Below are 26494 nucleotides of genomic sequence, written 5' to 3'. Positions count from 1 at the left end.
ATTTGGTATTGTATTCAGGCTATATGTGCATACAAGTACTTGTGTTTTTGAGCTGTGCTCTTCATGGGTTTTATTCATTTCCCTTCTGCAGATTGTCGAAGTTGCTTCATCTCCTCTGTCGAAAGATCAGAGGCTACTGATGTCAATGGAGTTGTAAGCTTTGTGGTATAATGCTAGTTCACATTCAATGTGAAGAATACATCAGGTTTACAGTTTGTACTTGTATAGATATATAGATATATATAGGCGTATACTGATATCCCCTCGTCTCTTGCGTGTGCGCTATGTTTGATTGGGTTTAGGATACGAAACATTGTAAATTAACACTCACCTAATGTGTATGTCCCCCTCAGAGCTTTGAGTTTGAGTGTAAGCTCGCAAGGTTAAGGCAACTTTGCTAGATCTTGTTTAGGTATACATCCAGGGGGTAAAGTATTTGTTGTAATATATTGTGTGATATCACCAACTAATTATATCATAACTGATGTATTATTCTTTGGACCATGTATTTATTATCTTTAGTGTAAGAACTAAATTGTCCTAGACAATCTACTGTATGAAAAATGATTACATGGTATAGTTTGGATACCAAATTTCTTAGTGATTCCTTATCGACAAGCTCATGCTATGTTTGTATTTTGGGTTTAATGAGGTAATGATAATGGAAACATAAACTAAGGGTGTTCATATTTAATCATGAAGTTCCATCGATTATCTTTTCAGGTTTATCAAAATAATTTACCCAACTCTATCGAGGGATTGGGAAGGAGGGCTTGTGATGATAAAGAAAAGAAAATAAATCAACAAATGCTATTATGATTTGTCTTTTGGCTAACCAAATACTGTTATGATTATTTTTAAATAAAATTATCTCCTTTCCTTTCTATCTAAAATTTTTCGACAGTGGTTGCTTTGAAGTGATTTTTTTTCTTTAAAAAAAAAAAAAGAACTTATTCTTAATGCTTAAGTAACAATTTGATTAAATTTTTTTTGAATTAGGGTAAATTTCATGTGGCACTCATAAGTTGAATAAAAGTGCATAACTACTCATATGTCATTAAAAATAACACAGATCTTCTTTACCATTAATAGAAATGTGAAATGACCATTTTGCTCTTGCAATATATTTCTCCTTTTTCTTTTCTTTTTTTTTTTTTTCTAGTTCACGAAATCAATAGGGTTAACTTCTTTGTAGACGAGGATGGGTTCCAAACACTGACTAGGAATCAAACCATTTTTTTGATAGGGTTGCAACAAGATGGAAAAGGGAAAAAGTGTTCCTTTTTTAGGGATGGTGATATATTTTTATTCATAACAATTGCGATGCTTTCCCTTTTATTTTTTCTCTCTTTAGATTAGACCCAACAATTGCGATTCTAGGACCCAACACTATGCCCCAAAGTTTAAGGTTTCTTTTACCAAGGCCTTTTTTTTAAGAAAATTTTTGCCAAACAATCCCTAATGGATTTTGTTTCCTTCAAATTTATTACATTACCCTTATTTCAAAAATAATATCCAAAATTGCTTAAAAAATTTTGGATATTACTTCCAATCTCCTTAAAAATAAATTTCGCTCTTGAAATTACCCTTAAAACTCTTTATCATATATCAAACGCATGGTTTCATTGTTTCGTGTTTGAATATTATTTTTAAATCTTTCTCCATCATATCAAAGAGGTGTGGGTAACCATTTCTCATGTTTTCCTCACATTCCCAAGTAGGTTTTCTTTGTCATGATGTTTTCAAAATACCTCTATGAGAGGCATCACCTTATTTCTTAGGGTTTGTTCCTTCTAGTTCAAAATCTTCATGGAGTTCTATGGTTTGCTTGAAAATCTTATGAAACCTTTATGCATTTAGAAGAAGAAGTTTGAAACACATAGATCTAAACAAGTGCATTTGAGAAATTAGAGTATGTAATTAAAATTGAAAAGCCTTTCATTATGCAATGGAAAAACTTATGTTTGAAAAACTTCTATATAAGCAATCTTAACTGTTTTTAGCAACGCTTGAAAATGATTGAAATAGATAAGAATTCGTTTTATAGAATAAATGAGATGTTTTATGAAAACTGAGTGCAAGAATTTTTTAGGCATGTAATTTTTATGAAAAGGTAACAATGAGGATTTAAAGGAAAGAACTAGCAAAACCAGTTATGAAGATGTAAGAGGATATAATTTTTAACACGATTCCAACCAAGAAAGCATTTTAATGACAGATCAAAAGAAATGCTATTAGATGAATTTATGTATGAAAAACTTTTGTATGGTAGATAAGAAAAGATATTGTTAAAATAGAAAAACAAAAGACAAACATCATGAACACAGTAATTTTAGAGTGGTTCGACTAACTGTTTAATCTACTATCTTAGTTTATCACTAAGAATTTTAAAACTATCTACTAAGGATATTAGTTTTCATGGCTCAACTATAGCACATACATAATTTTTTACAAGTTCAACTATAACCTCCACTTTTGCAGGCTAGGAAGGGACCCCAACTTTTACAGATTAACAAGTAATCTCCACTATTCATGGGTTGAGTAGGAACCCCTACTTTTACGAACTTAGCAGTAACCTTTTACATGGGGCCTTTTCACACTTGTTTCAGCCACAACCAAGACATTGCTTTTCAAAGGTGCAAGTATAACCTTTTACAAATTTCACAAATTCTGTGAAAGGATTTCTCAAGAGAAAAATATAGATAATACAATGATATCAAGTATTCTCTTGAATAAAAGAGAGTTACAAAAATGAATGAATGAATCACTCAACTTACTTTTCTAATATTTGGTTTAGAAAGATATATATGAAATCTCAGCAAATAATTACTTGGAGTGAAGAAAGAATAAGTATGAAATCTTGTCACTCAAGTAGTGAGCTTTAGCTTGAAAAAGATTCGGCTTGGTTGTATCTAGATTAGATTGACATAAGCTCACACGACAACAACTGCTTAGGTTTTTCCTCAATGGCAGCTTCATCTCTTGCTGCACTTGGCCTTTTATAAAAGCTTAATGCTTGGGTTTATCATGATATCTACACACACTCATAGCTTTTTCGATTTGACCAATAACGATTAAATATGTCAGAAACCATATGCATAATATAAAGATAAACATTTAGAATACATGCATATTCATTTTTTATCATTCTTATATAAGAAAACAAGGTTAGACTTCACAGGATAAATAAATAAAGCTCTAACAGTTAAATCTGTTCTCTGAGTAACGATTATATAATTTGAAATTAGATGCCAGTTACTTGACTAACTCAAAGACTTACTCGACTAATAGAGCACATACTTGATTGGATATTTCAAGTAATCGATTATATATAAGCATCACTCGAGTATGATGAAGTCATTACTTAACTGACTCAAAAGCCATAGAGACTTTGTGTTAAGCACTCGACTACTTGGCTAAGCTTACTCAACTAACAGAAGCATATACTCGAGTATAGATAACTGATACTCGATTAACATTAAGCACGAAGACTTAGTCATATTTCATCCAACCTTTTTCCGATTAGAACATAAGATACTCGATTATAAAAATACATTAGTCGATTGATGAGAAAGATATACTCGACTAAGAAGATGCTTGGAATTTTTTATACCAAAAAGATACTTGATTGAAAATAATCCTTACTCAATTGATTTTAGAAAAACAAAGAGTTTACATAAAATACTCAAGTAGGAAACTTCAATAGTTGACTAAAGAGAGATTTTGCTAAAGTACATAATTGACTGATTTGAAGGACACACAAAGTAATACTCGACTGAGAAATATTCTTAGATTCTCAATAGCTATAAAGTTACTGGATTTTTCCAAAAGGTTACTCGAGTGGAGAAGGATCCACACTCGATTATAGAAAGTATTATACCCAATTGTAGCTTTAAGAAACATAGCTTTATAAGAACATACTCAAGTAGGATTTTATCATACTCGATTAAAATATATCAATAGTCGATTAAAATAAATTGAGCAATACTTGACTATTAAGAAAACAATTATTGATCAAATCAAAAGCAATTTGAAAATAAGTGTAGAAGTTTTGAAATCATTGTTGTTAAAATCGCGAGTCAACTCGTACTATTTTACGAGTTTACGAGTCATGAAGCATAAAACGAGTCAACTCGCTTATAGGATCGGGTTTTATAGAATCGGACCTGAGTCTACAAGTTTACTGATCCGAGTTTATGAGTTTATCAGATTTGAGTGTACGACTTTACCAAATTTAGTCTTGCCCACAATTTTGAGGTTAGAAATAAAAATATTTTCGTCTCTAACCAACATATATATATATATACACAATCATTGTCAATCTCTTATTTTGGTTCTTCTACAAACCCTAAACGGCGTTGTGTCTATGTGCTTGTTGCATTCGTTTGTTGTGCCATTCTGCAAACCCTAATTATTGTCGATCTTGTTTTGACCTTTTTTCTTCGTTCGTTCACCTTGAAAGTTCGAAGAATCAAACCCAACCCATGTATGTGAGTGAGTTGTGAGTGAAAATGACTATGTTTTGCTAAGTCCGATAATCAAATGTTGTGTGTGTGCTGTGTTGAGCTCTGTGTTGCTTCTAATTGATGTGTTGAGTGAGTGTGCTATGCGGCTGTGCTTGTGTGTGTACATTCTCATTTGTGATGTTGTTATCTACACGTACAAGTAGGTGTAGATTTAAAGAATTAATCTTAAATATATCACAATCAGATCATGGGTGAGTATAATTTTATATTAAGATTGATGATTAGCAAGAAACAAATATCTCTTTGGTATTGGTAACTTAATTAGTGTAATAACATAATGTAGAGTTTAATAATATTTGTTGTTTTTATGACTCAGTATTTTTATTTATTTTTAACAATGTTTGTTGATGATGATGGTAATGTTTGTTGTTTGAAATTTTGATTATAGATTCATGAATGATGAATTTAATATTTAAAAATTTCTTATTATTTAATATTTTTGAAATTGATAGATGAAGTAATTTTGAAATAGGTATATCTATTTCATTTATAATAAAGAATATATCATTATAAACATATATTTACATAAATTAAATGGTATTTTTAATTTTTCGTAAAATCATTTTCGTAAAATCTTACGGTTTTATAATTCAAATTTACGATCCGATTTTATGAACCCCCTTACAATCCCACTTAAAATCTCAATTTTAACAACCTTGTTTGAAATAATATTTGACTACTTTGCCTTCAAAAGCTTTATATATACATATACTTAGTTTAACAAAGGTTTTTATACCTAGCCAATTTTCAAAAACGTTTTCTCAAGAGCCTTTCATTATGCTTGATTGACACAAATATATTTTAGCTTATATGAAGAATATAAGGCTATATATGCCTAAAGTTTTCCAATTTAAGAAAAAATATTTTCATAAGCTTCATACTCTTTGATCAATGCAAAACGATATTTAGTTGTTTTGAAAAACATACATATATATGAGCATAAAGTTCTCCAATATAAAAATAATTTATAAAATGTTTTGAAAATCATCAATAAATCAAATTTACAATTTACTAAAAATATATTTTTCAAAATTATTTTCTCCATAAATCAAAATATAAATTTCTTAGCACATTCTTAGATTACCTTTGGGTGGTCCTTGCACTAATTTAGGACTATGATTCGTCATTCTCCTACCTTTGTCAAAGAGAGGTGTGATTGCACTTCTTTCTATATAGTGTTACATATTGTGCCATCCTAATACTACTATGATAATTATTATTATAGGTAAACTCTATAAGAGATAAGTGTGCCTCCCAACTTCTTGTGAAATCCATTACATAGGCTCTCAACATATCTTCTAAGATTTGTATGGTTCTTTCTAATTAACCGTTGATCTAGGGATGGTAGGTCGTGTTAAGTTTCATTCATCCCAAGCATTTTGGTAGATTTCCCTAAGAACCTCGAAGTAAACCTTGGTTCTTTATTTAACACTATACTTATAGGGGTCTTATTAAGTCTAACAATTTCCTTAATGTATTACTAGACAATTTTATTAATGGGTTACTTGACCTTAGTGGGTAGAAAATTAGCTAACTTAGTTAATTTGTCCAAGATTACCTATATTGCATCATTTTTAGTTGGACCATTGGGTGGTCCCAATCCAAAGTTCATCATCATATGTTCCCACTTTCATTTTGGGATCTTTAATGACTAGAATTTCCCAATAGACTTTTGGTATTCAATTGTCACCCTTTCACAGGTGTTTGTGTTTGTGTTATACTTGTCTTTAATTCTAGGCCACTAATATTATTTTCTTAGGTTTTTATACATCTTGAAAACTTTGGGGTTGATAGTGTACTTGCCCTGATGGGCTTCATCTAGTGCTATTTACCTCAACTCTTTTACCCTAGGTACATATACCCATCCTTGAAACCAAAGCACTGTTAGTGATAGTGCCCTAGATGCTAGATTTACATTACATGAGATGTATGTAAATGGCACTCTTGATTAACTCTTGATATTATAAAAAAATGTCATATCTTCATTCATACCTCTCCCTCTCGCTTTTATGAATGAGTCCTTAGATATCCTAATAGAGTTTTTACTCTCGAATGGTTGAGATAGTGTAACTTGGATCTCTAGTTTAGGATATCTTAAAGGTATTCCCGGTTCTTAGATTTATCAGAAAAGGAATATGATATATCGATTAGTGGACTGACATATGGGCTACTACCATTGTTAGTATGGGATCCAAATGGGAATGGGGTGGTGAGTTACATGCCACATTGTGTGGGACGCATATAATAGACATGTGGGTGGGTATTGGTAGAACATCCACTGAATGTGATGCCTGCGATGATCACATGGCTTGGAGATTAATGATCTGTCGTTGGCTCTCGATTGTGTATTTGGTCCTTGGACTAGATGTGACATGGTGTCCTATGCATTGGTGTCATGGATTTATCGCTGAGAGGAACCATCTGGTGTAAGAGGTGGAAATGCTCATTGTGTGGTCTTTGTAGAGTGATGTATGGAGACATATGTTTATTGATTGGATCCATTTACCTCCATGGGTTAGAGGTGTACATCCTATGTAATTTGTATTGGTTGTAGTGGTTGGAAATTCCCTGGCCAGGGTAAGCATGAGATTGGAAAGAGTTCTAATGTCTGATGGGATCTGACATGCTATTTATACCATACACCATATCAGATTATCATAGTTACTGAGTCATGTGAGTTTAATTAGTCTATGACTCTCACTTGATCGAGATGTCAGTTAGTGAAAGGACTATAGTTCACAATAATCGAGAAGTCTTAATAGGTTCATACAAAGTTGAACTTCACTACCATTAGGATCGTTCTAAGTCCTGATTAGTGGATACTTAAGATCTTTCGGGGTACTTTAGGAGTTTGAAGAGATCCCCTTAGTAGGTCGATGGAATAGACCAACGTCAAGGAGTTGACATGTTCCAATTGCTACATGATTGTGAACCTAGAAAGTCACACACAAACCGAGTAATGCACGAATTAGTGATCCATTACCCTTAGCGTGTTTCTCATCATTATGGGACAATGATTATGGTTGCTATTATATATGGGAAATTGCTATCATGTGTTGAACACATGGATCTAAGGTTATGGGAGATTTCTATTGGATAGAAAGGGGCCTTGGTTGCATTATTGGATAACGCAAAGGTTACTTTTGGAAAATAGCGGAGCCGAAATGCAAAATTAATGAAGTAGTGCAGTCTGGACAACTTAGGTCGACCGACTTTAAACTTAGGTCAATTGAACTTGATCAGAAAGGTTCTAGACGATTTAGGTCGATCAAAATGCACAACTTAATCAACCGGTGTAACAACCCGTCTCCTGGAGCCCTTGCCGGCGTAGAGGATCCGTGAAAAGGGTCATTATTTGAATGGTATAGAATAATAACCCAAGCTATAAACATGCATCAACCTTAATACATTAGAATGCATAACCTTCTGATCACATGACATTACAAACCCATATTTCCATTACCACACATACCATATACAACATCTTAGCTACATAACCTGCCTTTATTTCCAAAAACATAACATATTAACCTGACCAAAATCAAAACAATACCCAGGACCAAGTTTCGGGAGAACTCTACACTTGCTACCATGGCTCAATAGTCTAGATCCAAACCCCACTGAATTTACTTGCTAACTCAAACGAATCCTTTACCTAGAATGATGAAAAGCAAGGGTGAGTCACAAGACTCAGCAAGCTTAAGAAAGAAAGGCCACTGGTTAAAGATAGACATCCCCAACATCCCATGCATCACATGTCAATGTAGAGCACACACCAAGCCATGATCAATACGTGCCTTAGCTCTAAATGCATAAACATAAAGTAAATTGCACATAGAGAGTCCTTGGGACCCACATAAGATACACACAATAGCGCTCAAGTCTCGCATACAAACCTATTAGTAGCCCACTGTAGGCTACCATATAATCATTCCCAACATACCTTATCCTGTAATTCATCATAACATGTTGTTGTCGTGGGCTGTTCCCTGCTAACTTACGCACCAATGTGGGTCGGACCCCACCTCTATCATGCGCCTCTTCCACGACTTACTCTCCTTGGTGGGTCACACCCATCACTCATAGCCACTCATTCTCACCATACAATGCAACAAATAGGAAATATAATGGCTTTTGTAGCATAAACGTGATGACAAAGCCCCCATAAACCAAGCATTAGGCCATGCTACACCTACATAAGAATACACACATGCGAAATGCTCTAAACGCATATACTCACCTAAGGTACCCAAGTTGGCTCTTAAACTAATTAGGTCATGCAAATGCTCACACACCCCATCACACACAAAGCATGTCCCCCCAATGAATGCAACCCAATCCCTATGCATCACACACATCATGATATGCACAAAGTCAAGGCGAGAAGCTGACAGTACCAGCTCTTTTGGCCCGTCTATCGCTTATCGTAACAGTTGATGACCGGCACCCATACATCTAGCCATCGACTGCCACGACCCATGGTCAACAGTCAGTGACTTTGTACCCTATACCCTTAGGCACACATAATTATCATTAGACCTACACACTTTAGACTCAGCATTTCATAAACTTCCCTCATGACTCATCATGCACTTGCAACATAATCACCAGTATACCATTCTTCTTCTCATCTCTTACTATGCATAAGAACTTACCTCGACACTCTTATCACTAAACATTATCCTTTTATCATTAAGACTCTTAGCATAACCCCATAAAACCATAGCCAGCCATTCTAAAAACCTAGTCCCAATGAGTTTAACATCATTCCCAAAGGAAGCGGAGCGATACAAGGCCCCATAGCAGACAAAATGAACAACACCAATACATCATTTACTTAACTTATACCATCAACAATAAACCCAACAATAACGCCTAAAACATAGGATGGTTACCATGCGAATTTACATTATTAATGCATGGAACCGAGTCACGGTAAATGAGGAAATAAAATATAGAAAACAACAGAGACTTACTTAGGAACTTAAGAATGTAAGGGGAGAGTTAGGAGCTTGTCTTTAAATGGACGATTCTTTCCTTTTTTGCGCTCCCGCTGCAAAGTAAAATGTTTTATAGAAAATAATAAGATCGTGGCTTGAATTACTTAAATCTAACCATATAAAATACATAACTTGACCGTGCAAAACTTATAATCTAAACATACAACGCTTGTACTAATTTTATCCACGTACCTAACTATTTTAACCGTAAAATAACTCCAAAATCCCCAAATTTTCCTCCCAATTCCTTCAATTTTCTTTCTCTTCCCGAGTTGCTCGCGACCCCTCTTCTTCTCCCTCATTCTCTCTTCTGCTTTTGCCCCCAAATGACCTTAAAATGGATAAAATTGGCTTAAAAATGAAGCAACATGGAGGCTGCTTGCTGGCCAAGGTGAATAGGCAGTTCTGGGGCCGCCACGTGGCATGGCCAGCAGTTGTCGTGCGTCCCCACTACTTCAAGCAAAACGGCTCCGTTTTGGCACCTGAAGGCTGAATAAAATCAAACATATTCCTCGCACGCGTGCGCCTGCTACCCGATTCGAACTCGCGACCTTACCTTGTACATGCGCACGCACGACCACCTACGCTACAAGCCACTTTCAACATATATACGCATCCCATTATATTTAAGGAGACCCCCGCCTCTTTTCATAATTACACCAGCGCCCCCAAACTTTCGAAATTACACACACACACACCCACATCTCATTTCTCCTTATTTCACTTACGCCCCAAAATTTCCATAAATTCACCAATTTAATTTATTTTATTCTTTCATTATTTCCATAAATACTCTCAAATAAAATAATTAATTATCCTAATTGCCCATTCTCTCAAAACAAACCACATAAATTATTATTTTCCTTTAAATTCTCAAATATTCCCTAACAACCTCAAATACCAAAATTAATAAATATTATTTATCTCCAAAATGTTGGGATGTTACAACCAGACTTGATCCGAGAGTTTTTGAGCTACTTTAGTCGATCGAACCTTCAGTTTAGTCGATCGAAGTTCCACTGCTTTGTTGTATCTCATTATTTAATACTCAGACAATTTGGTTGATTAAAAGAATAGGGAAAGGAAGAGGTGTGGTCGACAAGTGAGGGACAAGGAGTAAAATAAAGAGGGATTTTGGGGAACTTTCATGAGTGCATCCCTCTATTATTATCCTTCTCCCTCTCTTGGATCTTAATAGAGGTGTTGGCTTGCGTATGCTTATTCTCCTTCCTCCATAATTGCATTTAGCTTGATCTTGCTCCAAGCTTCTTTCATTTTCTCCCTCGTGTATTCTCCCATTAAGATCTGACTATTGGATAGTCAAGAAGCAACCAAATGAGCAACACCAATAGAGTAATGGTTCACCTCCATTGAGAGAGTTCTAGCCTAACTCCATTGGAGGGTTTCAATTTCATCTCGGGTGTGGACTGACTAAGTCCTTCACAAGTGAGAAGGTGGGTTAGTCACTCGGAGTAGTAGCTTGCATGAGGGAGATCAAACAACTGGCAATAGATCTACCCAAAAAGGTATATCGAAAAACCCCCTATGACATGGTTTTTCATTTGTAGCATATGCATGAAATATATCGATTCTTGCAAGGATTATTTTTGCTTCCGCATTGCGCTGCTCCGTTGTTTGTTTTGGTTTTGAAAAGATTTTTAAAACTCGTGGATCCTTGCAAAGATCCACTCGCAGTTGGTTTTTGGCCTTGGGCCCTTGTTTCCCTTCAAGCACCCCATCTCTAAACTTAGAATCGACTTTCTTTGCTTGGCCTTATTAACCTTATCCTAGAATCTTCTAGAAGAGTTTTCCTAATTTGGTCCATCAGATCCAATTGAATTCTTAGGCTAGCAATATATGTGGAAGTTTCGTTAAGAGTTACTCCCATCATCATTAGCTTTAAAACCTCTACTAATTCTTATTCCTGAGTCATCATATTGGCCATTAGAGTAGGTTTTATCCTACTCAGGCATATATCACAAAAAAAATTCTTTCTTAGATGGTATTGAATGGTTTAGGGTTTAGGGTTGAATGGTATTGAATGATGTAGTCATAGTCCTTTAAAAACTCTATACATCATCACTATTTAGTTTCTTTTGTGAGAACACATATCTCAAACTTTTGTGATTTTTGAAGATTTTAAATTTTTTTCTATACAAAATAATGTCGCTAGAGTTTTAAAGTAATATTACAACAACTAATTCTAGGTTGTGGGTTGGGTAGTTTTTGTTCATGATGTTTGTGTTGTTGGAACCCATATGTGGTTACATTGCCATTATACATCAGGACACATCCTAGTCTAATCTTTAAAGCATCACTGTATACTATAAAATCTCTCAATCCACTAGGCATGGTTAGTATAAGGCCAGTGGTTAGTCTTTCTTTAAGCTCTTAAAACTTAGTTTGCACTTCGCATTCCAATTAAATTTCACCTTCTTTTGCATTAATTATGTTAGTGAGACATTTATTTTTGAAAACCTTTCTACAAATCTTCTATGGAACTTGGCCAAACACACCTCTGTGACTGTTTTAGGTTGTCTCCAATTTTTTTACTATTTCTAACTATTGTTGCCGAGTTATAATAATAAATTTATTTGATGAGAAACGTTATCGTCTAGCCGTCTAAGTCTGCAATGAAAGAAACAGTAAGAGGGTGCGGGAGGGTTCCTTTGCAAACATTTCGATACTTAAGTTAGATACTAAAATTGTTGAAATTTGTAGAGCAGAATTTACACTAGTATCAGAGATATACTTTTTTTTGAAATGAGTGTTTTCCTATTTATAGAGGAGTATGGAGTAATCCGAAGTAGCCCAAGATTATGATTCTTATAGATGACGTTTATCTTATCATTTTGGGATCTAATTCCTTTTGGATAATTGTTTATCCTTTTCTTGGAATATTTGGAGGGATTTTCGAATGTTGAAGTTATCTTATTTTACGCGTTGAGTGGGACCCCCTATATTATGGAAAATGTTCTACCTGCGGTGTTGCTTCTAGGGTCAAGGCCAGTTGAGGTCATGGGCCTCCTAGGGAATAAAGAAGCCCCTTGCATAGCCTAGTTCTAAGGTTGTGTGGCAATTGTAAGGCTACCTTTTGGGGTTACAGGGCCTCTCGCCCGGTAAGGCCCCGGGGCTATTCGCACTGCTGGGCCATGGGGGCTACCCCACGGCTTCTGCCCCCATAGCACCGCGATAGGGCCACAGGGGCGCATGCATTGTTGGGCCACAAGGGTTGCCCCCTGTGATTGAGCTGCTGGGGTATTTTCGTGGGGCCTTCCTTAATTTTTTTTTTTTTGTTGGCCTGTGGGTCATATTGGCCACTTGTTGTGGATCTCTTACAGCTCTTTGTTGTTGGGTTGTCCCAACTAAGTTGTGTTGATCTGCTTATTAATTTATTTTTCGATGCTTTTTCTCATCACACATCACTAACTTAATAGGTCCACAAAAATTCCTATTTTGGAGATCACATGGTCCAGAAAAACTACTTATGGTAGCCAAAATTCACACTTTGAAAATTTAACATACAATTCTTTCTTTTGTAGAGTCTCTAATATAGTTTTCAAGTGTTATTCTTGCTCCTTTTTGCTAGTTGACTATATTAAAATGTCATCGATAAATACTATCACAAACCTATCTAAGTAGGTTTTGAAGATTCTATTTATTAGATCCATGAAGGTGGTAGGTGCATTGGAAAATCCAAATAACATTACCAAATATTCATAATGTCCATAACGGGACCTAAGAGCAGCCTTGGGCACATCTTTGTCCTTTAGCCTCAATTGGTAGTAACCTGAACCCAAATTGATTTTTAAGAAGATTTTTTCACCTTGTAGTTCGACAAACAATTCTTCAATTCTAAGGAGAAAGTATTTATTTTTAATTTTCACCTTGTTCAATTGTTGGTAGTCCATAAACATACTTAGACTTTTATCCTTTTTCTTTACAACAATATAGGCACATCCCAAGGAGACATGCTAAGTCGAATTTATCCCTTATTAAGTAAATCTTGTAATTGTCCCTTCAATTTCCTTAATTTTGCCAGGCCATTTTGTATTGAAATGGGATTTGTTACAAGTATGATTTCTTCAATTTCTCAAGGTAAAAATAGCGTAGGCATAGATCCTAGGGAAATAGATTAGTAAATTCATCAACTACCCAAGCCCTATTGATTTTTGTCTCCTATTAATTTTCATATCTCCTAGTATAACTATATTGCTATTTTATCCCTCAGAATTATTTTAAACCTCAATGGTAAGAAATTCGTATCTCATCTTTACTTGTTTTGTCTTTACCATCAAGTATAATTGTAACATGCCAAAATTTGGAGATAAATAATAATGATTAATTATGCTATTTGAAGTCATTATGGAATATTTGGAGATTTAAGAGGAGGTATTTATTTATATTGTTTTGAGGAAATGGAAAATTAAGGTAATTAATAATTTTATTTGGGAGTATTTATGGAAATAAGGAAAGATTAAAATAAACCGATTTGGGTGAATTTTGAAAATTTGGGGTAATAGTGTAATTAAATGTGGGGCGTAAGTGGGATTTTCAGAAGTGTTGGGTAGCTAGTGTAATTTTGGGAATTTTTCGTGGGGTTTCTTTATAATTAATGGGGGGCGTATAATGGTTGAAAGCAAGTGGCAACTGGGTAGTCGCGCGCGAGGACGGCTGTGGCAAGGCAAGTAGGAGTGTTCAAAAAACCCGCTGGACCGCGATTTCCAGCGGAACTGAATCGAACCGAACCGACCAGTTTTTTTGAATTTGTGGTTTGGTTCAGCTTGGAAAACTGCCAAACTACGCGATTCGCAGTTTGGCAGACCGGCAGTTCGGTTCAAAATCGAACCGCCCGCATATATATAATATATAATTAAAAAATTAAAAATATAAAATATAAAAGAGGCACCTCGGGCATCGTCTATTCCTTCCTTCCTCTCCTATTTTTCTACCTTTTCCCCCAAACCCTAACCCGCACCCACCCACCTGCTGCAGTCTTTCTCTCCCCTTGGACCCTCGGATTGCCGATCGGTGCCACCCACCAACAGCCCCCATGTCGTAGGCTCTAGTCGCAGTAGACGCTCGCCTTGCAGCAGTCCGACTCCGAGCGTCCCGTTGCCTTCTTCCCCTAGCGTTTTCGATCCCCAATTCCCCAGTTGCTAGTATCACCTCTTGACATCGTCGTTGCCTTGCAGCAGTCCTGTCGCCTTCTTCCCCCTTTTCGATCGTGGATTTGTCGGTTGAGGGTAGAGACTCTTTCTCACAACTATTTCTGTTGATTTATTTACCTATTTTTAGTCACAAAATGCTTCTGACTTGTGAGGAAAAACTTTCAGCGAGTTGTATTTTCTTTAGAAGACAATTTTGTTATAGTACGCAAAACAAACAAAGGCATGTTATCTTTCCCTCCACTTTGTCCTTCTTATATATACTATAAATTCTACTATAATCTCCTCATCCTAGCTAATTTATTTGAACAGAAAGGAGTTTGGCTTTTGTGATCAGAAAGGGACCCAGCTATATGCAGTGACTGTGAAAGAAACTAATTTTTAGTGCATACCCTAGTAAATTCAATTTGAATGCATGCCTTGTTTAAATTCTCTAGTAATGTCCAGTGCCTTGTTTAAATTCTCTAGTAATGTCCATTGCTTCAATGACAGATGGAATCAGATAGTAATACTGATCCTGAATGTATGAGAAACATCAGTGAAAATCAAATGACCAATACGACCATTGAATCAAGTAGTGGTTCTAAACCTTTGTTGTCACCTAAGGACTCTAAGGACAAAGCTGTAAAAAGGAAACCTAGGCAGCAATTTGAAATATGGGAACATTTTACAAAAAATGAGGATGACTATTCTGAGCCTGGAGCTGTGTGCAACTATTGTGGCAAAGATTATGAAAGTGATACTAAAAGAAATGGGACAAGTACTCTTTGGAACCATATAAACAATCAGTGTAAGAAGAATCCTTACAAATTAGAAGATAAGAAGAAAAAGATTTTACATTATCTAAAGAAGAGTGACAGTGAGAATGGAAGTGGATTAGGTAGTAATCTTGTAGCTACAAGATTTAGTCAGGCGGCTTGTAGGATGGCATGCGCCAAAATGATTGTCATTGATGAATTGTCATTTTGGTTTGTGGAGCAGGAAGGGTTTAGATTATTTTATAATACTGCATGCCCTAAGTTTAATTCTCCTTCATGCATTACAATTGCTAGAGATATAATTAGTCTTTATAATGAAGAGAAGAAAAAATTGAAGTCATTTTTTGTTAAGAATTCACAAAGAGTCTCTCTTACCACTGATACATGGAATTCCATTCAAAATATTAATTATATGGTGCTTACAACTCATTTTATAGATTCTGAATGGAAAATGCAAAAAAGAATATTGAATTTTTTGTCAAATTTCAAATCATAAGGGAGAGACAATTGATAAATCAATTGAGGCGTGTTTGAAAGAATGGGGGATTGAGAAGGTTTTTACAATCACATTTGACAATGCTGCTTCTAACAATGGGGCTATTGGGCACATGAGAAAAAGATTACAGATTTGGAAGAGTGCTGTTTGTGATGGGGAATTTTTACATGTGAGGCGTTCGGCTCATATTTTGAATTTGATAGTGGGTGATGGCTTAAAGGAATTGGATTACTCTATTATGGTTGTACGTAGTGCAGTTAGCTATGTTAGAGCTTCTCCTTCAAGATTGGAAAAATTAAAAACTTGTGTGAAGAATACATGTAAAGAAAAGAAAGCTCTTGTGTGCTTGGATGTGCCAACAAGGTGGAACTCCACCTATTTAATGTTGGATCATGCACTAAAATATGTTGATGCATTTAACTTGTTGGAAGAAGAAGATTTGCTTTATTCTCAATATTTTTGTCAAGAGGATAGAAATTGAAAAAAACATATTGGGCCACCAAATTCTACAAATTGGGAGAATTGTGCAACATTTTGTAAGTTTTTGAAGACTTTTTATGATGCTACCCTCACATTTAGTGCTTCCTTGAATGTTACTGCAAATAATTATTTCCATGAAATTTGTAATGTGCTTGGTAGACTAAACAAATAGAGTTCATGTTACGAATCAATCTTGAAAGATTTGGCTTCTAGCATGAAGAGAAAATTTGATAAGTATTGGGGCAACATTGAAAACCAAAATATGCTTCTTTGTGAGGCAGTTGTACTTGATCCTAGGTACAAAATGAAATATGTGGCATTTTGTTTGCACAAACTCTATCCTGAAGATCAAGTTCAAACCATTATGGATTCTATCAAGAGCACTCTAGGGAAGTTAGTGAATTTTTATGCATCAATTGAATCATATGAACAAGGTGGAACAACTTTTGGACCAAGGTTTCCAATTGTGGATCTTGATAAGGATGATACTGTTAACATGTTTAAATCTGGTTTTGAGAAAGAATGTTTTCAAGATAATGCTTATAACGCCCCACTTTCCCAGGAGCATTATAACTTGGGACAATTTAGAGACAATAATTTTTTTTTTCTTTCAAACATTAATGCTACACCACATCATTCCTCGAAATCGTCCCAAAATTCCGATTTATTTATCTTGAAAGAGAATCATTATACACATCAAATTGCGGAAGCAATGATCGAAACCTGATATCTTAACATTGATCATAAATCAATTCTCACATCTTTATTAACTATAAGGATATACATCAACATTTCTCAAAATGTTCAAAATTCAAAGTAGCAGAACATAACATACATTTCATTCTTCATGCACTTTACTATGAAATATATGGATCTAAATGAGAATATGACAAAAGACAGAAATACATGGAAGTCTAGAATTCATGTAGCCGACCCCACATACTGGGATAAAGGTTGGATATGTTGTTGTTTGTTGTTTATGCACTTTGCTAAGTGCCATTTCATGCCTCATTTATCCTCGAATCTGCTATAATCTCCATCTGGAATGTTTAAATATTCTAGGGGCAAAACCCAACTTAGATGATAAACCATCTAAGTAAGGGTACATAATGCTATATCATGTGTGTATGCAATGTCTTTCCTCGTAGGTGTCAACTGCACCCCTCATGCTACCTACCATTTTTGCGGCCACCTCTTTCGAAGCCGGGGTGTATGGGTGCACCCTTGGTAAAGCAGCGGTGCCAGTTCGTACTCCCTACGGCCTCAATGCGAGTGATCAATGATATCAACGTGTATTTATGCATTTCATAGTCATGTCATGTATGCAGTCTACGTGATGGGTACGTATCAGAGTATTTCAATATAATGAAAACATTTTCGAGGAACATAAACTACTTACAAACCAAGCAGTTTTCATAAAACTAACTCTAGTTGGGAAGTACCACTTACCTTCTCAAGCTTATCGGGCTACATCTATATTCATGCATTGCCCCGTGCATCGCCTCGATTTGCGTGCCAACCTCAAAATTCGACGAGTCACTTCAACTTATTCCTCAAAGCATCCTATTCACCATAATTATTTAAATAAACATTAAAACCTATTTTTTCATAATTTCTGGCATTTTCTATAATTTTCTCTATTTCTTCCTATTTTTCCTCAATAAATCTAGCTAAATATTTCTCAAATATTTCGATACGACAATTCATAAAATAACATTTTTGAATTTCTGAAATTTTTTAGGAAATTTTACTTACCTTAACTTAGCTTCTTCGGCTTTCTCGGTATGCGTGCCCGAACCATTTTCTTGCCTAAAATCTCCGGAATAACCATAAAAATCTATTTCCTATTTTTTAGAAATTTTTCCACATTTCGTCTATTTTTCCTATTTTTTTCTCCCATTTTCTTTTCTTTTCTTTTCTTTTTCTTTTCTATTTCTTTTTTTCCCTATTCACCTTCTTCTTCCTTCATTTCTTCCTCCAGCGCCCGCCTGCAACTTCTGCGCCTTGCTTCTTCTCTTTTCTTTTCTTTTTTCATTCCTTCTTTCTTCTTTTTTCTTTCTTCTTCTTCTTCTTCTTCCTTCCTTCCTTCTCTTCTTCTTCTTCCTCTCATCTGCTTCTTTTCCAGTGCACGAACTGCCATGGCCACGTGCACAACCCGCCTCCGCCGACCACTGCCGCTGCTCTCTCCGGCCTCCGTTGGCTACCTTGGCCTCGCCGGACCACCGCCACCATGCTGGGCCACCTCGCATGCACTCCGGCCGCCCCCTACCTCACGCCTCCAGCTCCGCAGCGACTGCCATGGCCGCACACTGGAGCTTGCAGCCAACCCGGTTGCCTTCGGCCTAGCTAGCAGCCGTACCGGCCTCCACCGCAGCTTCGCCGCCAGCCATCCTCGGTCTGTCCAGCACTTATCGCGACCAGCCATGGCTGCTAGCTGCTTCCTCTGCTTCTTCCCCATTTGCTTCCATTCCTCTCTATTTATAGGCCACATCCAGCTATGTTGCCCATCCCTCTTAGCGTGAAAGACACTCCAAAAATCTTGCAGAGGCGTGGCTTTGGGTTGGCAATTTGCAAAGGCATGGAGATTGCAGTGACAAGGCATGGCTACTTGCAGGGGATGGCTGCCATACGCACACAATCTCTCTCTCTCTCTCTCTCTCTATATATATATATATAATTCTATATTATATTGATTTATTACACATTTAATTACATATAAATCCCATTTTTTTTCTTAATTTCACCGAAATAATTCTCTAATTGCAATAATATCCTCAAACATTGAATTAATTGGTATTACGATACCGAAAATACAAAATTAATAACTCAAAACTTAGTCAAAAAGAACGATTCATCCCAGTGTCCTCACCGGGCAGTCATTTCATCTCAAAACCACTGAAGGGTTGATCCTTACGCAAAACTGAATCCCTCCTAGGGTTCCGTTGATTTTTCAGGAGTCTCCTACAATGATTCGGTTTTGCAGCCCAAATGGCAGCTATATTTTAGCTGTACCGAAAATCGTTCTTGATTTGATTTCTTTTGATACCATAAATCCTATCTTGGAACGCTCATCGAAACCATATCATTTTTCTTGGACAATTTCACTCCGAGGCATTCCCTGCAATTGATTCGGTACTTATAACTGCTATCAAACCAATTTTTCGGTACTCTAAACTCATCGAAATTAGGTGACAACTTTATATGAACATGGGGTATTACATTCTCCCCTCCTTACAAAAATTTCGTCCTCAAAATTTGCCACATATCCTAAATCTCAAAATTAGAACTCTTGGGCTGACCACACTTATCAATCCCTAGACAAGTACACTTCTCAACCACACATGCTTTTCGGATTTCTCTTTCATAGCCACTAACCACATAACTCGATCCTTAGGCCACAAGTCTCCACTTGAACTCCTACACTTATCATCATAATGAGCCCGCAACTCTCATATCTTCATTATCAATTTTCAATTTGATTTTCACTAAGTCATCCAATCGATATCCTTAATCACGACACTTCTCTAATTTCGATTTCCTACAACGTCATTCATCTTGAACCAATCAATCATGATTAACACAAAAGTCTCTGATCTCGATACATCTTGACTTTTATCAAATTGATCCTCAAATAAATATTTTTTATGTCATCAAACTATTTCGTGTACCCTTGGATCCAAAAACATCACAAATATACGTCATCACATATCCTCAAAACTAGCTATGCCTTATCTTAGGTCATCTCAAACTTAGTCATTGCTTAATCTTTACTTATGCTAATCTATTCGAGATTTCTGTTGTTTCCCCATTCTTGTAGGTATTCATCTCCCGATATAATCTCAAGTTTTTTTTCCAATTAACCACAATCATCTTCTAATCATGTCATGTAACTATTTCCTTAAGAAATCTTTATTAATGGATTCTATCTGTCTCCAAAACTTCCTTCTGTAACTTAACATTTAATATTGATCGAAATCTAACGTTGTCTTCCAAGTCTAGCAATACTAATATTCTTGCATCGCTTGCTCCTTTGTTACTTGGTCGCCAAACTAATACCTATTCATCCATATACCCATAACTTAAGTAACTTCTCGCACTTTTCGAAGTGATCCTCAAATAACGTCTTATATCGTCAATTTAACCATAAAATCCTCAAATTTGCTTGAACTAATACTCGAGTAATAATGTTTCATGTCAACTAACTTTAATCATACTCGATCCTTAAGGCACCATCTCATGCCAATCATACTTTATCATAAAGAAATCATCTGATTACTTTGCTTGCATCTGACCATCGGCTCTTTTGACTTCCAGTCAACCGTAGCACAAGTTCACTGTTAACTCGCAATCTCTAAACTTGCTCATCGACTTTATTGTCTACTTGTCTTGGTAATAGGGCTATTAACTTTATTCGTACTATTTTAGCCTCTTAGTCTATGACATCATTATCATCCAATCAAAATCTTGGGACTATTTACTCCCAAGCATCACAATGAAGAGCGTCACACATAACCTTAATATTACACGGGTCTACTTTACTCCTTGATCGCACATCATTCCTAAAAAATACCATAGTCTCTTACAGTTGTTTTATAATTCATCAAATTTGAGGTAAAGATATTAACTCTTAATTATCACCTCTTTCAAAGCCTAATAATCAATCAAGCCACTTATAGCTAAGCATCTAATGACCTCAAGCTATTATTGGCAATTCCATCATTAAGAAATAATTCCAATAAATCTTCCGAGAGCACATTCTGATATTTCTCTCACTTCCTCAACTTTCTCACGGCTTTTCATTAACCACAAGTGCCCGTACCACATATTGACAGGCTCCTTATTTTCATAACTTGCTTACATCACTTTAGTGATCGTCTAGCTACACATCTCCCGATTTGCCCATCAGGGTTATCTAGACTAACCGTTTAGCCCAACAGGAGTTCCATTCTCCTAAAATTGAAAATTCTAGATCTCCAACGGCGTTTCCTACTACAATCTGACATCTTGGCACATTTGCCATGCCAAAGATTCTCAAAGACATCTATCCATAACCATCTCGCTAACTACAGTGGGTAGGTACTTACGTCTCCCATGGTACTCCAATCCTTAGGGAAATTCCTCGAAAATCCCAAATCACGTTACCTGGTTCCAATTATTTCCTAAAAACAACCGAACCTCAAACTTGCAAGTTCTCTTTACCGAATGATACTTTAAACCTCAAATAACGATTCAGGTCCACATACCGATACACAAGGCATAACTTATTCACAAGTCTTCTCTTACAGATTTTTGAATCCTCAAGTCCACTTGGCATACTGAACCGTAGTCACAACCTTCGTTGACTAGGTCTCTTTATCATTCCTTTAGGGTCAATATGACCTATCAAGCAACTCTTTCATTTTTCGGTAGCTGAACTCTACTTTGAACCGAGGTTGCCATCTTACTACTCATCGTCAAGGCCTTGAACTAACCATGCTCTACTACCCGAAATCTTGTTTGCCGAGAATCCATTAACTCTCGCATTTTGCCCTTTAGATATAGTTGACTATCAGCACACAACCCTTCATGATCCCATTACCCTACTAAATACCGAGGTATTTCACTCCTCGAGCCTCACATTGTTCATCGTGTCACCCTCTCCCAAGATGACCGCGAACTTCGTTGCAATTCTTTAAATAGGACACTCAGTCCATATTCAATCCATTTCATTTCGGGTTGATTTTTCGGTCTCAATCAATTACAGCTAGTGGTACACCTCACTCCTAAACCATTGGGACTTAGACCCATACAAGGTATAGACCTGACTGGGCTGTCCCAGATCTTCAGCATCTGATCGTCTCTCAGGCAGTCTGCTATGATGCTTCGATCGACGGGCTTCTCATACCTTATCGCAAGCTATCCATCAACTATCTGCACGTGGGTCCCTAGATCCAGATCTATCACTGTGAACACCGAACCAGTAGTGTCATCACGTTGCTAGAGTTCCTTATCCTGTCTCTGCTTGTCACATCGGTTGCACCACTACCAGCTCATCGATCGACACAACTCATACGCCATCATTTGACCATCTTCGGCCTCTCACTTGACTTAATCCGTTGGATCTCTGATCTACACATCCTATTTCCGAGACATTAAATGATCCTCGAAATACTTATCATTTGATCCTAACTCTTTAGCTAGGCCATGTCACATCAAACTAATCATTCATGATTCAATTATCCTCGATAACCACAATTATCATATCTTTCATTATAAAGATTTTAACTAATGACCTCAAATCAACAGTCTCTAAATCTCTCGGATCCATAATCATGGTTATCAAGCCAACCTTACACCTGACTCATATCATCGGATCCTAACTTCCATAGCTAGATCATTCTGCTTGTACTAGCTTCTATCAGGCTTTCACTATTTACTGAGAATAGTAATCGTATACTGGAATAGTGTCTGTATGTGAATAGTACACCAGGTAAGTTCCCAGGAAAGAAAGGTGGGTCACAAATGGACACACTTAAATACCAAGTCTTTCCTTAGTCAGAACTTCCCTAGACATGCACTTCCACTACACAACACTTAAATCCAGTAACCTCTAAGCCTTCAATCGACAATCCCCGAACCTCCAAAATAGGGATTTTGTCTTATGAACTATTACTCTCTTTCCTCTAAACCTCCACTTGGGGTTCCTACTAACTAGTTTTATCAATATCGGATCCTCTTAAATCTCCAAATTGTTGTTCCCTGATCTCCATATAGGGTTTGACTCCGATATCAACTACATCAGAGTCACTTAAGGCTTCCAATAAACTTAAGCTCTGATACCAATTGTAACGCCCTGCTTTCCCAGGCGCGTTATAACTTGGGACAATTCCGGGACAATAATTTTTTTATTCTTTCAAACATTAATGCTACACCACATCATTCCTCGAAATCATCCCAGAATTCCCATTTATTTATCTCGAAAGAGAATCATTATACACATCAAATTGCGGAAACAATGATCGAAACTTGATATCTTAACATTGATCATAAATCAATTCTTACATCTTTATTAACCATAAGAATATACATCAACATTTCTCAAAATGTTCAAAATTCAAAGCAGCAGAATATAACATACATTTCATTCTTCATGCACTCTGCTAAGTGCCATTTCATACCTCATTTATTCTTGAATCTGCTACAATCTCCATTTGGAACGTTTAAATATTCCAGGGGCAAAACCCAAGTTAGATGATGAACCATCTCAGTAAGAGTACATAATGCTATATCATGTGTGTATGTAATGTCTTTCCTCGTAGGTGTCAACTGCACCCCTCATGCTTCCTACCATTTTTGCGACCACCTCTTTCGAAGTCGGGGTGTATCGGTGCACCCTTGGTAAAGTAGCAGTGTCAGTTCGTACTCCCTACAGCCTCAATGCGAGTGATCAATGATATCAACATGTATTTATGCATTTCATAGTCATGTCATGTATGCAGTCTACGTGATGGGTACGTATCAGAGTATTTCAATATAATGAAAACATTTTCGAGGAACATAAACTACTTACAAACCAAGCAGTTTTCATAAAACTAAATCTAGTTGGGAAGTACCACTTACCTTCTCAAGCTTATCGGGCTACATCGATTTTCATGCATTGCCTCGTGCATCGCCTCGATTTGTGTGCCAACCTCAAAATTCGACGAGTCACTTCAACTTATTCCTCAAAGCATCCTATTCACCATAATTATTTAAATAAACATTAAAACCTATTTTCCATAATTTCTGGCATTTTCTATAATTTTCTCTATTTCTTCCTATTTTTCCTCAATAAATCCAGCTAAATATTTCTCAAATATTTTCTCAAATATTTCGCTACGACAATTCATAAAATAACATTCTTGAATTTCTAAAATTTTTTAGGAAATTTTACTTACCTAAACTTAGCTTCTTTGGCTTCCTCGGTATGCGTGCCCTAATCTCGAAACGCGTGCCTGAACCATTTTCTTGCCTAAAATCTCCGAAATAACCATAAAACTTTATTTCTTATTTTTCAAAAATTTTTCCACATTTCCTCAATTTTTCCTTTTTTTTTCTCCCATTTTCTTTTCTTTTCTTTTTCTTTTCTATTTCTTTTTGTCCCTATTCACCTTCTTCTTCCTTCATTTCTTCCTCCAGCGCCCGCCTACAACTCTTGCAACTTGCTTCTTCTCTTTTCTTTTTTTTCATTCTTTCTTTCTACTTTTTTCTTTCTTCTTCTTCTTCTTCCTCTCCTCTGCTTCTTTTCTAGCGCACGGACCGCCATGGCCACGCGCACAGCCTGCCTCCGCCGACCGCTATCGCTGCTCTCTTCGGCCTCCGTCGGCTGCCTCGACCTCGCCAAACCACCACCACCATGCTGGGCCGCCTCACATGCACTCCGGCCGCCCCCTGCCTCACGCCTCCAGCTCCGCAGCGGCTTCCATGGCCGCGCACTGGAGCTCACGGCCAACCCGGCTACCTTCAGCCTAGCTAGCAGCCGCACCGGTCTCCACCGCATCTTTGCCACCAGCCATCCTCGGTCTGCCCAGCTCCCATCGCGGCCAGCCATGGCTGCTAGCTGCTTCCTCTGCTTCTTCCCCATTTGCTTCCATTCCTCTCTATTTATAGGCCACATCCTGCGCGTCCAGGTGCGTTGCCCATCCCTCTTAGCATGAAAGACACTCCAAAAATCTTGCAGAGGCGTGGCTTTGGGTTGGCAATTTGCAAAGGCATGGAGATTGCAGTGACAGGGCATGGCTACTTGCAGGGGATGGCTGCCATACGCACACAATCTCTCTCTCTCTCTCTCTCTCTATATATATATATATAATTCTATATTATATTGATTTATTACACATTTAATTACATATAAATCCCAATTTTTTTTCTTAATTTCACCGAAATAATTCTCTAATTGCAATAATATTCTCAAACATTGAATTAATTGACATTACGATACCGAAAATACAAAATTAATAACTCAAAACTTAGTTAAAAGGAACGATTCATCCCAATGTCCTCACCGGGCCGTCATTTCATCTCAAAACCACTGAAGGGTTGATCCTTACGCAAAATCGGAGCCCCCCTAGGGTTCCATTAATTTTTCAGGAGTCTCTTGCAACGATTCGGTTTTGCAGCCTAAATGGCAGCTATATTTTAGATGTATCAAAAATCGTTCCCGATTTAATTTCTTTTGATACCATAAATCCTATCTTGGAACGCTCATCAAAACCATATCATTTTTCTTGGATAATTTCACTCCGAGGCATTCTCTGCAGTTGATTCGGTACTTATAACTGCTATCAAACCAATTTTTCGGTACTCTAAACTCATCGAAATTATGTGACAACTTTATATGAACATGGGGTATTACAATGCTACTGAAATGAAAAATGAGCTTGAAAGGTACCTAGATGAGCCAAATAAGGATATAAGAAACAAGACTTTTGATATATTGGCATGGTGGAAGGTATCTTCGACAAAGTACCATGTCCTATCACTGATTGTTAGAGATGTTCTTGTCATTCAAGTGTCAACAATAGCTTTTGAGTCAGTTTTTAGCACTAGAGGTAGGGTGCTTGATTGCTTTCGAAGTTCGTTGTGTCCATATATGGTAAAAGCGTTGATTTATTTCCAGAATTGGTTGAGAGCTACATTTTTACCATTGGATATGAGCCCAATATTAGAAAAGCATGCTACTTATAAATCAATTGAATCTGATAATTTTTTATCTACTCATCAAACATGTTTATTATTTTATTTGTATTAATTTTTAATTTTAACATTTTAATTTTCTAATTTTATTGTTCTCCTTAATATTGCAGATAAGTCCGTTATGACAAAAAAATTTATCAGCCTTGATTAGTGATGAAGTTGAAGACTTTGGAGCATGCTTGTAAACTTTGAACTGTGTGTGTGCTCTATTTCCTTTGTTCCTAATCTCTTCATGCTATATTTATACTCATTATTTCCTTTGTTCATAATCTCTTCATTGTGCAGGCTTTTGTTTCAATTGCTGCTTAGAGATAAAGTCAAAGGATGTGTTACTTTGGTGTTAGAGCTATCT

At 36.5% G+C, this 26494-nt stretch overlaps 1 protein-coding gene across 8 annotated transcripts in view; it reads left to right on the top strand.

Moving 5' to 3' along the window:
- Positions 1–26282, top strand: part of LOC127791236 (uncharacterized) — a 71534-nt gene extending 45252 nt beyond the window's left edge. For 6 of the 8 annotated variants that reach the window (XM_052321112.1, XM_052321110.1, XM_052321113.1 and 3 more), the window contains one exon: positions 92–611. In XM_052321112.1, coding sequence (XP_052177072.1) covers positions 92–157 — 66 coding nt within the window. In that variant the 3' untranslated portion in view covers positions 158–611. Of the gene's footprint in view, positions 1–91; positions 612–26252 lie in introns of those variants that run through there. The other 2 variants (XM_052321111.1, XM_052321109.1) reach the window with 1 other exon arrangement.
- The last annotated feature ends 212 nt before the right edge of the window (positions 26283–26494 follow it).

Source organism: Diospyros lotus, chromosome 1 (genome assembly GCF_014633365.1).
Source record: "Diospyros lotus cultivar Yz01 chromosome 1, ASM1463336v1, whole genome shotgun sequence".
In the NCBI taxonomy this organism is placed as follows: Eukaryota; Viridiplantae; Streptophyta; class Magnoliopsida; order Ericales; family Ebenaceae; genus Diospyros; species Diospyros lotus.
The sequence above is the reverse complement of the archived record's forward strand: the minus strand, read 5'-3'. Positions and strand labels throughout refer to the sequence as shown.